This window comes from Tyto alba, unplaced genomic scaffold (assembly GCF_018691265.1).
Source record: "Tyto alba isolate M040663 unplaced genomic scaffold, T.alba_DEE_v4.0 Super-Scaffold_7, whole genome shotgun sequence".
Classification (NCBI taxonomy): Eukaryota; Metazoa; Chordata; class Aves; order Strigiformes; family Tytonidae; genus Tyto; species Tyto alba.
In genome coordinates, this window is record NW_024881328.1 from 22,489,573 (window position 1) to 22,505,953 (window position 16,381).

Here is a 16,381-nt window from a genome sequence, read left to right on the forward strand (position 1 = left end):
CCTTACACGTTGAACAAGGAGAGGTACAAGATGGGACATGATACAAGGCACAAGAGTGACATATGCCACTCAGGGCTCACCCCAATATGGAGCTGAGGATACAGAGTATGTTTCTGGAGTGCATGACTCAAAAGGACACCTGCCCCACAGTGCAGACAGAAATCAGTTTGTGCCATCTTCTTAGTAATTGTCCAACATTTAAAATGAGGCAGTAGAAACGTTTATTTTGGAAATTAATCATTAGGGGAAGACTTCATAATACCATGTGATAAAGAAATATTGACCATAAAGGTTTTTTAAATATGTGGTAGGAAACATCTGTTTAGTATACAGCATATCAGAATGTATTCGTAAGGTAGCCATATGCTGCAGAGCTCACTTCATGTCTCATCCCAGAGGAAAAAAAAGTTAAAACCCCAGAAAACAATGTTTTGATTTAAATTAGAGAAACCCATAATTTTTGTTTGTGAAGATTCTCAGATACAACCTTCAGGTGTGTCAGCAAAATACCGCGACCTTGAATAGCAATCATTTTGATTACATTCATAAATAAAATAAATACTAAACATTTAGGAACACTACGAAATATTTTGGCTGTCCCCACCTGACTAAAATGTTATACCATGAACTGTAATACAGGCAACACTAATAGCTTACAGTCATTAAGCATGACAGCTTACCTGGTGCACAGATGTGACTGCAGCCACCATTGAACTGGTTGCAAGGGTTGGTACACTGCTGTTGCTTACTTTTTGCCCAGACATGAATATCCATCGGTCTTTGTGGAAGATTCATGATCATTACAATCTGATCTGAACCATCATACTTATTAGCTCGGTAAATGCTTCGTGTGTTCCAGTCTGTCCAATATATGTGCTGATCAAACAATGTCATTGCAAATGGATGCAGAGCAGTGCTAACAATTACCTCACGATTTGTACCAGTGAGAGTGCATCGCTCAATCTTCTGCCTAAAATAACAATTAAATTATTACATCTTAAAAGAATGAAGTCTTTTAACTCATGTAAAAAACCATGCCCTAATTAGTCCAGCAATTAGGATCCACCATTTCAGTAATGTGCACCAACTAGGGTGCTGTTGTGAGTTTAAAATCTCAAATTTTCCAATCTATGGCTTCAATAGTGATGCAGAGTGGCAGCTCTGCAATACTGACACGATAATGTACTGGAAGTAATCAGGCTGAAGATTGAAATGTCTAAACAATTATGCTACTGAGAGCTAAAATTAATGCACAACTTCATGAAAGAATACATTTCTGGAATAGCTATGATGTTAATGACTTTTTATACCAGGAGAAAAACAACAGTCCCATGAAATGGGACATGTTTTCATTTCAGTTTTATCTTCTGCATATCCAAATTTGCACAATCAGGAAATACAAGCAAATTTATGAGACTATAAACATGCTTTTTCTGCTATTTCTCACATAAGAATACAGGAGGGAAAACCAGTTCTAATATATAACTACCACATATATAACATCTAATAGACACAAATATATAGCATATGAAAAATATTCCTTCCTAGCTGTTCTTCCAGTTTTGATTCTTCCTTAGGAACAATGTTTGCAATGATAGACAAGATTCCAACACGCAAGACTTCAAGAAGCCCCAGAAAATCAGGGTTCAACTCCAAGTACTGTGATAGACACGGTCTGCTGTATGTGAACAATTCTTTATTTGCACTGACAGCACTACTGACCCACAACCACCTTGCCACTGCTCTCTCCTTCTGCCATTCCCACCCTTAATGACCACTGTAACAAAGGTCAGTGGGGAAGCAGAAGACATGCTGATGCCAAGAGACTCAATGTTCATGCAAGGACATTATTTCTAAACACTGTTTATGAAACAGTGATAAGTGTTAGAGGTTTCTTTTACCATACAAATTCCTGAGATAGGCAGACCATACAAGAATAAAGCATAAAAGAGGAGAAAACGGAGATTGTTCAAAAGTTATTTGCAATGAGGATATCAAGAGAAGATTCAACAAGTAATAGATGGGGTTATATAAAGGAAGAGAAAGAGCTTGACAGAAAAACATCAAGATATAAGCAAATGCTGAAAATGAGATGAGGTACTGGCTTGTAGAACAAGAATGAGCATGGATAAAGGCTATTCCTTGCCTCCAGCTCCCAGAATCCTGCTGTTCAGTCACACTGCTCATGTTCACGTGGCAAAACTGCCAGCCACTTCCTGACAGAAAAAATACACTTCAGGTTGTCTCGGCTCCATCAAGTATAGCATCATTCAACTGCACTGCACTTAATACTCATCTCTAAAGAGCAGATAGAGGTAGGACAGCGTGTGTGCTTACATATAAAGGCATAATGCCTAAGAAGTCGAGGTATTTATGCAAAGTCAATGGAATAGAACAGTTCCCTAAGACGCTGCAACATCTTTCATGCACAAGCTTCTGAAAAGGAGCTAATGAAATTGCACTTCTACAAAAGAAAAGAAGCTCAAATGCAACTCTCCTACCATACAAGCTCAGGTGACTTCCCCTCTTTCATGCCACAGGGAACTTTTTAGGAGAAGCCCTGTACATAGTTCCCAAGTGTCAGCATGTTCTGGTGAGGAATTCTTACTATGTGGCATGCAGCGACTGTGAAGATACAGGAAAAGAACAGTGTACAACCAGCACATACGTTCTATCTACTTGAGATGTACCTCAAGACTTGCGTATGTGCCCAATAGTATCACAATACTTACAAGGCAATAGGAGGGGCTAGAAAAAATAATAGAAACACTATTTTAGAGAAAGAGACATAGCACCTTTAGGAAATTAGCATAAACAAGAGGAGAATAGACAAGAGTAAAAATGGAGGAGAACATACAGCTCACCCTTCTCTTCTCTTGGTGCATTCAGAGCCAAGGAGCACCGTCATTTTTGAGGTTCTGGTCTTCATATCTTACCCCATGCTGGTATCTGTCCCTCTGAAGGGGTAAAGGCCCTCCCCATGAAAGAATAAAGACAACTCCATACTATTTAAGCATATGCTCCCCTACTTGCATTAACTAGAGTTTGAAAGAGAGATTAGGATGTCTCATTTGACATCCTGCATTCCCCTTAAAATAGAGGGTCTCATTACAGGTGCCCTGCCCTCCTGCACATAGATGACTCCAAGTAAGAATGCCTTTCTCCCAGAAGACCCAATAGCAGCACAGACCATGAGAGTTATTACATTACAGACGCCACTTTTCTGTCACAGCAAAGAAGCCTGCAAAAGAACTGCTATGCTGAAGGAACCAGTGTCATGGTTTGAGCCTGGTCAGCAGCCAACCACCACGCAGCCACTCTCTCTCCCTTCTCTTCCAGCAATAAGAAGGGACAGAGAGCCAGGCTTGGGGTTCAAGATAGGACTGGGATGAGGAAAAATCACCCTTTATGGTCACGAGCAAAAGGCAGACTCATTAGGGGAAGGAAAAAAAAGAACATACATTTATTACAGACACTAACAACACTTTACAGAGTAGGACAGTGAGAAGTACTGCCACAAACTTTGTCCAACATGAGTTCCTCCCACGGGCCGCAGTGTTCCCCACACTGCTCCGTCGTGGGTCACTAACTTTCTCCAACTGGATTCCCTCCCACGGCTGCAGCCCTTCCCGAGCTGCTCCAGCGTGGGACTCCCCCGCATGCTGCAATCCTCCCAGCGCTGAATTACAGCAGTGGGGCTACCTTTTCCCACAAGACCCCGGCCTTCTTCGGGCACAGCACCTTGATCATCCAGGCGAAAAGCACAGGCCATAAAGCAATGTCTGCTCCACTGCAGATCTTCATGGGTGGCAGGGGGGGCCGCCCTGCCATCTCACCATGGGATACAGGGGGGTCTCTGCTCCGGCACACCTCCCCGCTCCTTTCTTCCTCCGTTCCTCCACTGACCTTGGTGTTCACGCAGCTGCTGAAACTCCTCCTCACAAGTCCCACTGCCCGTCACCACGTCCCTTCTTAAATACCTTATTGCAGAGGCGCAGCTGATTGGCTCAGTTTTGGTGCAGAGGTGGAGCTGACTTGGAGGTGGGGGAGCTTCGAGAAGATTCTCACAGGGGGCTGCCCCTATAGCCCCCTCCCCTGCCACCAAAAAAACCCCACCACTCACTCAAACCCAGGACATTCCATCCCTCACCTCTGTGAATCACGTATTTAAGAATTAAGAGATCCAACATTCAGTACAGAAGATAGTATACACATCGACATCAGAACAAAGAGAAGACAAAACCGAACTGAAACACAGGAAAAAAAACTTCCCCACACCCAAATAAAAAACTACATTGACAAAATACTGAGACACAATACAGAAAATCCACCCATAGTCCCTTCACCACACCAGGAAAAAAAAAAACTTCCCCACAACTACAACTACAGACATTGTAAAGATCATTCCACTAACAGAGTTCAGTCTGTATTTTGCTCGTTACCTCTCCCAATTAATATCTGTATCAAATCGCAAACCTCAGCCCCACCTTGGGCACCAAAAAGGCTGTCGTGGTTTGGGCCTAGTTGGCAACCAACCCCTGCAGCTGGTCACCCTCCCTTCCCCCTCCCCACCTGGGAATGGGGGAGGGAATTAGAGGGGTAAAGGGAGACTCGCAGGCTGAGATAGGAACAGTTTAATAATGGTAAGAAAACGAGAACAATGACAATAATAGGAAAAAAAATATAAACAGGCAATGCACAATGCAATTGCTCACCACCTGCTGACCAATACCCAGCCCATTCCCGGCTAGCAATCCCAAAATAACAAGATCCCGCAATCACAATCCTGGAAGTGAGAGAGAGCTCCTTCCCAACCACACCTCCTTTATATAGTGAGCATGATGTTCCATGATATGGAATATTTCACTGGCCAGTTAGGGTCTGGTGCTCTGTCCATGCTCCCTCCCTGCTTCCTGTGCCCTGGCGCACGGGCAGGACATGGGGAGTCGGAGAGTCCTTGAAGTCTCGGTAGCAGCTGAAAACATCAGTGTGCTATCAGCATTTTTCCCATACCAAACCCAAAGCTAAATCCAAACCACAGCACTCATGTAGTCCCTGAAAAGGAATATTAACTCTATTTCAGCCCAAACTAGGACACAGAGGGGAAAGGTCTGATTGCAGCAGTGATTTCTCTGAGACCATGAATGAATTTGAATGGATACAAACTAAATTATTTTTTAAAATGTTCCTGCTGACAGCAGAAATTCTGGTGGCATAAATGGAAGAATAGAGTTCTGTCTGATAGACAACAGCAAGAACATCACACCAAATTTCACAGGTGACAGGCATTAACCATGAGCAATGAATGATGTAAAATGTGCACTGGGATTGTATTTGTTAGATAAGATGCTTCTAAAAGTCCTGAATTGCATGTAAGATGAACAAACTGACAGTGAGTACAAATGCCATAAAGCAGCAGACTAAATCTACACTGTGGCACAACAAAACTTCTTATTGCGCAGCAATTCCACATCAATATCAAGACTTGGCATTGCACTGCTATTAAGTAACTCTTAATATTCTGTAATAAAAGGTACCAGATTCAAATTAAATGCTGAAAAATAGATTTAAAAATTAGGAAAATAGCTGTATTTAAAAATTAACCAAATGTAAACCAACAAGAGTGTTACCAATACATACAGATTTGCATCAGCCCAGTAGAGCTGCTGTTCTTCATAATCCAGGGTAAGCCCATTTGGCCATACTAAATTGGTGCTCACAATAGGTGTTCTGAAGTTTCCTCCAAGTGTAGCTCTTTCTATCTTTGCATTTGAACTCCAGTCAGTCCAATACATATACCTGTGAAGAACGTGATCACAAGGTTATATTTTCAGAAAAAAAAAAAAAAAAAACAACCTCACAGAGCTCTTACTTGCTCCAGCGTATTTCCACCCTAATGTCCCTCACTGAAGCATAGTGGAAAAGAACTTCTTCCTCTATTTTTGGCCCACATTGACAAGGGAATATTCTGGCAGGGATCACTGGGGTCCCCTGGAGTGAACTTCAGAAAAGGTTTTCCAGCTCCTAAGAGAATCCAATAAAGTCAAATAATCTCTTTCATATCTTTCTTCATTTGAAATACAGCATAATTAGTAATGAAATTAGAAATACAGTATAATATACACTGGATGCCCCCAGCATCCCAGGGGATGTTTTGATACTGAAACAAGAATCCTTCTGAGGTACTCAGGAAATACAACAGAAAAAGGGAAAGATCATATGAGACTCTAAATAGAGAAATCTCTTGGCAGCGCCATCTGGTTATCATGATATGATACTCTTGAAGAAATCTTGTTTCCAACAATTACCCTTTGTTTTTCTGCCTTACGCAGCAAATGGAGGATGGTTAGTTGCTCAACAAACACCTGCTTTGAACATCGCTCTCATTTAGCCCCCAGTACTTGGCTCCCACCCTAACTAAGTGGAGCCTCATGCACTACACATTCACAAATGTTCTAAAAATCTCTGAAGAAAATTCAAATCTCTGAGGCTGAGATCAGCTTAGAAAACTTCAACCTAAAAAGTTAAATCTAGGACAGTTCTGCACAGCCGGCACTTAGTGCTCAGAACAGGAAGTATCTGTCAGTCTTCATCAAAGTCTAAATTTCCATTTCATCTGCAGTCAAAATAAAATATACAAAGTGCAACACATACCCTCTGCAAGGATCTAATACAACTGCTCTTGGACGTGGAACCCGGGCAATCACTGTGCGGTTAGATCCATCCACAGCCATTGAGCTGATAGTCTGATTGAGGTAGTCACTGTAGTAAACTCTGTTGTTGATCCAGTCAAAGGCTATGCCATCTGGAGTCCCCAGGTCTTAGGCACATGCAAGCAAATACACACAAGTTCAGTATGGTGACCTGTGACACTGCAGTACTCTTTGCCTATTATAATGTAGCAACACCAAAGATCTCTTTGAAATGCCACTGGTTTCAATGCAGATTTGTTCATTTAAAAATCTGAACAACTAATACTTAGGACTCAAGCAGTTCTGTGTATGCAGGGTTACAAAGATCTTTTCCTCACATGGACCTAAGTTCTGGTTGATATTCTCCAAGTAGCAGGAATCATCCCTCACTCCATAATAATAATTTACTATCTATAATTTTAATTTATTAAATATAATTTTTATATATAGTAATATTTAACCAGATATATATTTCAATTTCACTGTGATTGAGATGAAATAAGAATCTCAGAACAGGAAAAAACTGCTAAAAGTCAAAAGGACCATTTCATCAGATATCTTAACTAGTCTACCTTGATCATTAGTGTAACAATACCTGTTAAATTAGTGATAAGCGCTGCAGTCCATTTTTTTCAATATCCAATTACTTTGTATCACATTTCAGTGCACTTACCAGATGCAACTACTGTTGGAGAGCCAATTCCTGAGTAAATACTAACGTAACTGATTCTTCCTGTCCCTGAAGGATAACTCTGTGTAAAATATATTCGGTTGTTTATGCTGTCAAAATCCAGGGCCACTGCAGTTCTTAACACATTGACTGTGCGAAAGGGAGGACTGTGATTTTCGGGATCTAGGTGGATACTTCTGAGGGCACTCTCAAGAGCAAAAATCAGGTAATCATCAGTTGAAATGGAACATCTCTTGCCATCACTGCCTACGGTTCCAAAGGCACAACCACATTTGGGTGTCTGCATGTCAGGCAGGGCAAAACACAGATGCGAACAGCCTCCGTTGCTGTCCAAACAAGGATTGTTGTTGACATCAAGGGGCGAACGTGACTGGAAATTACTGTTGTAAATGGTAACATCCCTTAGCCAATTAATGTTGTCTCGGATTACTGTTGGCTGATCAGTATTGCCTGGCTCCTTGCTGGCTTGGAAGATTTTTTTCAGGTTCCGATCCACCCAGATCATAGAATTTCCAAAGACAGTGATACCATATGGAGTTGGATAGCGACTGCCATAACGCACAATTTCAACATCACCACCATCAGGCTGAATTCTTGCAATCATATCTAAGGAATCATCCACCCAGTAAATGTAGCCATTGCTGTGATCTATGGCCAACCCACGAGGTGTGACAATGCCCTCAGACACAAGAACTGTTCTGTTGGTGCAGTCAAGAAATGCACGCTCGATTTTTGGATTTTGCCCATAATCTGCCCAGAACAGGTATCTGTTTTTTGGGTCGGCTACTATGTGCCTTGGCATATCTATGGTAGTTTTCAGCAGAACACGACGATAAGTTGTGTTTAAACGCAAAACTTCTATAAAAGTCTCTGTCAGGAAGGCATTTGTAAAATAAAGATTTCCTGTATTTAAAGAAGAAAAAAGAACAAAGCAGAAAAAACAAAATGGAAAGTTAATATATAGCATCAACACCTCAGAAACAGGAGCTGATAAAATACTCAACCATAAAATGAATATCCATAAACATCTTAATAGTTGGAAGCATAAGGTACTTGCCTACACTTTGAGGAACTGGAAAAAAGACACCCAAACTGACAATAGCCAATTAATTTCTAAATCCTCATTGATCACCATAGGGAAAATCCATGGTATAGGATCAAAAGTGCATTAACTACAATTGTTATTTAGGTGTTTTGTTTTTTTTTTTTTTTTTTAATCTAAGCCTTTGGCTTGCCCTTCATACTCTTATTGCTCTACCTTTCACAACAAACAACTATGAAATACGTGTTACAGCATAGCACTGTACGCAGTAACTAAATTAAGCATATACAGCAGATAACTATTCTAAAACTTATTCCAACACGCCAATCAATCAACCAAAGAACTTTTGCAAAACATATATAAAGTATGTATAAAGGTATTAATGGCAATGGTTAGCTTCTTAAGAGTCGATGAACACTTTCTGAAGAATTCATATTTGAAATAATCTATAATATGTTTAAATAGGAACAGGACGTGCAAGTGGGGAAATTAAAGATCAAAAAATTTAAGAAAGACAAAGTATTTCTTCTGCTTTTTTTACTTTTTATTATAATTTATAGGACTTGTACAAAACAATCTGAGGGTAGATATGAAGGGTCCTTCTTTCTTATTAACTATGTTGTCAGACAACTTTTGTGCACTCTTCTGTTACATGTTTTTCACTGTGGTAGTACAGTAGTACGCTGGATAACTGCTATTTATGAAGGCACAGACAAGAAGAGAGACCCAAGACAAATTTGAAGGCATCATGAGACAAAAGGTTCTATACATCTGCTCTGATAAACTTACATTTTTACACATACATAAACATAGGAGCCATTCACTACTTCCTCTTGTTTTAAAATCAGTCCATAGACACACAAGTTAGAATCATAGGACTTCCATTCAAAATAGTTCCATTAGGATCTGCTTATGTTAATATAAAAATTTTACAATCTGTAAAGAATAACATTCTCCTAAATTCAGCGGTGCTTACCTGCTACCCAGTCAATTGCAATGCCACGGATCCCATTTCGTCCTATTCCATTTGTAACAACATTTCTAAAATAAGAACCATCAGGTTTAATTTTACGTATTGCATTCTGAGAAGAAATTGTGCTACTGAAGTCACACCAGTAAATGAAACCAGAAGGCATGTGAACATCCACGTGAAGTGCATTTCGTCCTGAAATATTTAGAAAAGTAATAATGAATTATCTTTCATATAAACTACTTTATTTAAAACGCATGCTATGCCAGCAAGAAATGACAAAATATTAGGTATTATACGATTTTTTCCTACTGTAATATTCACATACCTCTTCCTGCTAGTGGTACCATGGCTTCTGAGTGATCGGATGTCTCTAAACTAAATCCCTTAATTGCAGAAAGCATAGAAACAACTACAAATGAACTGTATGGGGAACAGGTTCTATTATCAGGGTTTAGCTGAAAGCCAGTAGCACAGGCACAGGTGAATAAACCACCAGGTACAGGCAGGCAAAGCTGCTGGCAAACTCCAATATTATTACTGCAGCCATTTGAGGAACCAGCAGAATCTGTGAAAGACACACATGGAAAGACATCAAAATCTGAACTATATCATCACAAACTCCCACAGATATATAACTAAAGTCATATACTTGCATAGTATTAACAAGCAGCTGACAAAAATAAAGATCTTAATAACTGTACATTTTAGCACATAAGGGTTAGCAATTAATTTGCTGGTTTCTTGTTATCCAAGATCAATGGGGCCAAAAATCAGATAAAATGGATATATCAATTTGAAGCCAAAGTAACAAAAATTATTTAGCCAATATTACATTGATAATATTTTAGTAAAACTACATGTGCCAATAGATGCTTTAACTGGAAGATGGAATATCTCTTTAGCAAAACCAGGTAAAATGCTTCTGACACTTTTCCTGAAAGTCTGATCAAACCATTTCCTTTGAAAGAGCATACATTTTGTCTCTGAGGGAAGTTCAAGTTTTCACAAGTTGGATATACTGAAACACCTCTTCAGCAAATACTCACTGTCTCTGTAATATACACGTAGGCACTTCAGTCTTGGGACATTATCTCTCAGTACTACTTTGTTTGCTCCAGTGGACTTGTCAACTCGTTCAATAACTTCATAATCTCGATCAGTATAGTACAGAAAGGTATCATACACAGCAATTCCCCATGGATGAGAAAGATGAACCACCAGAGTCACACGGTTTGTACCATCCACATTGCCTTTCTCAATCTAAGAAATCAGTTTAAAACTTACTATTACATTTCTTACAATAAAAGTTCAATGTTACAATACAAAATTGAAATACAACATATGCTACCAAAACCTCTTCATGCATGAGATCTTTATGTACAAGGCAGGAAGGAAAGCATCGGCAGGATGTCTATAATGATTTTTGGTTTTTCATTCAAATTCATCATATATCTTAATGATAAATTAGTAACAACATTTATTCAGATTTTACTTGGTCCAACAACTCCCAGTTACATGAGTAAACTCAAGTAGCTGAATTATTCATGTGAACCGCAGACATAAAGATAAGTGAACAGGTAAAAAAGCAATTATTAAAAAAATATTTCCTACCACTCCTGTGCTTGTGACAGCCCAATACAATTTTTGTTCCTTAATGTCAATGGCAATGAACTCTACATGGTCAAGATTGCCAGTGAAGAGGGTTTGTATGCCTGATCCATCCATGTTTGCACTGGCAATCTTTGCTGGGACTCCAGTGTCAGTTCCCTGGTCTGTCCAGTACAACTTCCTGTAACACACATTATCACATCTGTTAGCAAAGCTGGTAACAGAGATCAATGGACAAGAGTCTCCTGAGCATATGCTTAAATCCATCTCCTTCATCAGCCAAGTATTTATTACATGCTTAACAGAGATCACTTTGAACCAGGCAACAATGAAAAAGATTTTGTTTGAAAAGAAGAGAAAAATGCTTGTTCTCTTGAAAAAGAGAACAATGTCTGCTAAATCATTTTTAGAAATCCATAACTTCCCCTGTACCATCCCACAATACTGTCAGCAGGTAAACTCAGTAGAGTATAAGGACTGTAACAAGAAAGCAGGAGAATAATAATTCTTTTTCACAGATGGCTGCAAAGTTTCAGCAATGAGTTTGGTTCCAATGTGGAATTAAAACTACAAGTTCAAAAAATCTGTATGAAACAGAATTCCATTATCTGCCTCTGTGGAATATGTGCACTACTCTGACCTCAGTTGCTGAAGAACCCCTAGGGCACATGGTAGGCCAGACTCCCAACTAGGGACAAAAAGTCAGGCATCAATTCATCTGAAAGCCTGACAAGTCACCAGTAGAACTGTCTCATTATTCATATGGTCCTATGGAACACTATGATTTGAAAAAAAAAAAAAAAAAAAAAAAATGTTTTGAGTACTCTGTTGGACAAAAAGCAAATTACAGCTCTTTTGGGGAGAAAGCTGTAAAATCATATTTAGTGCTATGCTATTTAACATGTGACATTCCTGCCATGTAGAGTGTCTTTCTACTATAGATAGGCCTCAAGACAGACATCACAAGATATTATAAAGAAAGACTTTAGAGTTCTCTCTACTCTGAGTTCCTGTTTTTCAGAGATTTTTTTCACAATCATAATATTCTGAGATCCTTTTTAATTAAAAAATGTTACCATATAAGTATATGGTAAATTTAGAAGAATGAACAATTTTGCAACAATTTATGAAGTCATTCAGTTATCTTCTAGGGCTTAAAAAGAGTAAATAAATTCTGCACAAATATGAAAAAAACAAAACAATGCCAAACTCAGGATGGAAGCTGAAGACCCTAAAAACTAAGAAAAATGTGGAGAATATACTCATGTGCAAAGACAACAGCAATTTGGGAAATTTACCCTCTTGCTGGATCAACTGTCAAACCAATCGGTGTGCCAGCTCCCAGTGAGGTGCCATCATTGGTAATCAGTGTTTTCCTGTACATTACGTCACCATGCAGCTTCAGGACCTATACAAACATTGAACTCATAAGAGCATGTAATATAAAATTTATGACAGATTTTCAAATTAAAGGAAGGAAACCTAAACTACAGGGAGTCGAAATTACAGATGACTCTTTTAAATACTATGAAGAAAAAGCACATTTTTCTGTACGCTAACCATCTCCCTTCTCTAACATGCACCCCTTGAATGAGCTGCTTGCAGCTTAGAACCTGCCAATGTTAACAAGTAAGCATCCCAGGTATAAAAATAGTTTATCTTTCAGCTCCCATAATATCATGAAAGCATTACAGGCTGAACAGGTTGATGAAACGCTGAATTAGAAAGTATTCAATTTTATTTAAATTACTGCCTTTTAATTTAATAGTATGTATTTATATTTTGAGACAAGGACATTAATGACTGGGCTTATTCACAGTCATTACTGTATTATATATTGCTTATCCTCTATTTTCCTATATTAAATGGCAGTTTTATCCTTCACGTACCATCACAGACTACTAGTCTCCAGAAAGCTACATAATATGATATCAAAGCATTTGGGAATGGATCTTACTGCATTTGATGGCAATATGCCTTTATCACCAGATGCACTGCATCAGGATCATTGATGTGAAATGAGGATAGTAGTAATAATGATAGTAACTCTAGTATCAGAGAAGTTGTGCTGAACACCAGAAGCCTAATGACTCAAAGGGGTGGTGGTGAGGAAATCTATGCACAAGTAAAGTTCCTAGAATACACTGCTTTCAATCTTTTTGACTATGCTCAAATTTAGGTTTATATCTTAAAGTTTGCAAAGTATTTTGTTACAGACTGTTTGCATTTTTAAATAAATCTATTTTCAGTTTTTCACAAAAAAAAAATTACAAAATTCAATCTGTATACATACCAGTGAAAAAATCTAGGCTCTTACTTTCTAATTGTTCCTCTCAAATAATTACCTCAATTGACTGTGTCCCTGGGTTACTGTAGTACAGGTTTGCAGATATCCAGTCCAATGCCAGACCAATAGGAGCACCAATAACAGCTGCTGGAGCAAAAACTGTCCTGTTGGTTCCATCTGACCTCACTCTGTGAATTTCACCCTTGGAAAAAAAGGTAACAGAATTGAAAATATACCAAGAGCAGAAAAGACTCCAACCAAGAACTTGAACACTTACTTTATATTAGAATCTTTTCTTAACAAGATGAAGATCCAGTAGAGAGAAATGTATTTGTATATGGCCAATGCATAAACATGGTAAAAATATTTTTGTAAATCATAATTATCCAGTGTGAGGAGGCATTACCATTCACCAATCAAAACCTGATCAACAGTAATAAAATTACTATTTTATAGGGTTGAACTGTACATATTTAATCTATGTACAGTCACACTTGGGTAAATTTATATTTTATTATCATAGATTTTTATCAGAATACCTCAAATTAACCATCTTGAATATACCTGAAATCTAGTAAGGGAAAATGGTGTTCTCGCCATGCATAAATATTTAAGAATCGCATTTTTAATAAACTGTAATACCAAGAATCAAGACTAAGAGTATCCTTGCAGGTTTCTTCATAACGATAACCACTGAAATGATAACTTACCATTTGCAGATTCTATGTTATTAGTTACAGTGTGTGATGCTAAAGCATGATACAAACAAGCACTAAACAGAGACACAAGCCAGATAAGGTCTGAGGTGGTTACGATAGCTGCCTTTCTGAGCTTTCTTCAGGTTATGTTTGTTTTACAGGAGTTCTGCAGAAATCCTGTATATTATCATGTGAATCTTTCACATCTAGTACTAATGCAGAATTGAAATACCAGCAGCTATCGCACACTGTTAAGCTTTTTGGGAGAGGAGGTCGGTAGGGTTAGGGGAACTGCGAGTGAGTGTTGAAATCCATTTGTCTTTCTTCACTACTTCTTCTTCCACTGATGCAGACATGCTTCTCCTGTCCTGGGAAGATCTCACTCTGTGGTGCTGGCTCCCAGACAAGGTAGCACTGGGACCCACCACACCAGTTCTTCACTGAGGCAACACATGCAGTAGGTCTGTTTTGCTCTGGCACTTTGCTGGCAAGACAGAGGGGCACTACCAACTCAAAGGGACAGAACATACAGCACACCATTAGAGTCTAAACTTTGCATCACTTGAAGACACAAGCTGCGCAGCTAACACTAGCCCAGTTCAGGAAGGGAGGAGGTAGAGGCAGAGATAGAGCAGGCCCAGACAGTAAAAAATGGAGAACAGGTTGCAGTTGCCATCTCAGAGCAGAAACAAGGTAGAATCAGTTTTAGGAAAAGCACTCAGTGATCATTTGGTCCATGCATATTCTTAATTGCTTTGTTACCCTGATATCAGTATACTGTCTAAATATCTCGGTACAGAATCGAAAATGGTGCTTCAGAAAGGAATCAAAATATCAGACAGCAAAAATATGAACAAGAACTCCAGGCCAAATTCACTGCTGGTTTTAGTAGGTAGAACTTTTTAGACACACGCAGAGTGCTGCTTGCTGAACCCTAACAATGTAGTGCTATTTGCAAATTAAACTACCCTTGAATCTCTAGGCCTACAGAAAAAAGTAGCAAAGTAGCATAACTTTAGGTACTATATAAACTGTACTTTGAGAGCCTGATGGACATTGAATATTTACAGCAGTGTCTAGTATGATAGGCACTTTAAAGACAGTTAGGAATTCTGCTGACTATTATTGACATTTACAATTAATAACCCATGGAACATGACAGCTGAAGATAGAAATACTTCAGAAGTGCTTTTCAAGTATAACACGGAGGACTCTAATATTTATCTCCATTTCCTGAGTTTGCTTCAGACAGGGTGAAGAAGTTGATGGGTGTTCACTTGAACTCTACCTACAGCTTCAACTGCTGCCAGCAAAATTACAGCTATGAACTAAGCAAGGGTAGACAAACCCCAGAAAAACCCAAACATGCAGTGGATGGAAGCAAAACAGGGTGTGTTAAGGAAGAGGCCTTATGGTAATGGACAAGCACTACAATTAAGAAAGTAGGCAAATATGCTTCTGAGATTATAAACTAGAAAAATATCTTTTTTCAGAGTGAGCCATGACTGACACAGGTGTCTCAGCTCTGGGAGCAACAGCAGTCTGAGGCCTGAAGGTCAGGGGTACAGACAGGGGCACAGCCCATAGTCACACATTTGTCAGGCTGGAGCTGAAGACCTAGCTAAAATATAGCACCTACCCACACTCAGCCTGAAAAGGCACCTGGCATTTCAGTTGCCAGCTCTGTTAATGCATATATCAGCCCATGACCTCCTACAGAACTGTTCAACCTCTTGTAAATGTCAGCTCTATCTGCTGGCTGAGATCTGTCAAGAACATTTGTTCAGACTCCATGGAGGACCAAATAAGACTTCTGAGGATTTATCTAGTTCCTTGGGCAAAGGTTTGCTTAAATAGGTTTTTTAAAATACTTAATGGGAACTAAACGTTCTAACTTTAAATGAATAAACAATTAAATAAATTATAATTCCTTTATGAGTGACACAGAAAAGGCTTTAAAATTAGTAATTTTTAAACTTACTTTTACTTCAAACCTGCAAAATGTAAGACAAATGGGTAGGGGAAAAAAAAACATAAATCTTGTGTGGATAAAAGGTACCAAGTTAGTATGAATTGTTTCTGTAAAGCATAACTACAGAAATACCATTATCGACCATCATACTTCTCCAGGACCTAAATACTGCTTTTCTTAAAAAAAAAAATAACTGCTTTGAAGTTTCCAAGAGTGAACACATATTGCTGAATCAGAAATTTCCTACCACATCCATCTCCCAGACTGCCACAGATTATTTTTGTTTAAGTGTCCATCCTGCAAAAATTTGGAATTTTTTGTGGCAAGTTAGCTTTAGGTAACACATATAGTTTCTTAGATCATGACAGGCTTTACAAATGTTTAGTCAAAGAATTATAATCAACTATTAAAAATTAGT

General features: G+C 38.8%; 1 protein-coding gene across 7 annotated transcripts in view; it reads right to left on the reverse strand.

The window, feature by feature from the left end:
• LRP2 (LDL receptor related protein 2) overlaps nucleotides 1–16,381 on the reverse strand; it is a 172,931-nt gene that overhangs the window by 45,414 nt on the left and 111,136 nt on the right. For all 7 annotated transcript variants that reach the window (XM_032989751.2, XM_042784253.1, XM_032989752.2 and 4 more), the window contains 10 exons: nucleotides 13,352–13,495; nucleotides 12,305–12,414; nucleotides 11,010–11,187; nucleotides 10,445–10,658; nucleotides 9,724–9,963; nucleotides 9,402–9,590; nucleotides 7,366–8,286; nucleotides 6,655–6,820; nucleotides 5,641–5,799; nucleotides 681–970 (listed from right to left, as the gene is read on the reverse strand). In XM_032989751.2, coding sequence (XP_032845642.1) covers nucleotides 681–970; nucleotides 5,641–5,799; nucleotides 6,655–6,820; nucleotides 7,366–8,286; nucleotides 9,402–9,590; nucleotides 9,724–9,963; nucleotides 10,445–10,658; nucleotides 11,010–11,187; nucleotides 12,305–12,414; nucleotides 13,352–13,495 — 2,611 coding nt within the window. The remainder of the gene's footprint in view (nucleotides 1–680; nucleotides 971–5,640; nucleotides 5,800–6,654; nucleotides 6,821–7,365; nucleotides 8,287–9,401; nucleotides 9,591–9,723; nucleotides 9,964–10,444; nucleotides 10,659–11,009; nucleotides 11,188–12,304; nucleotides 12,415–13,351; nucleotides 13,496–16,381) is intronic.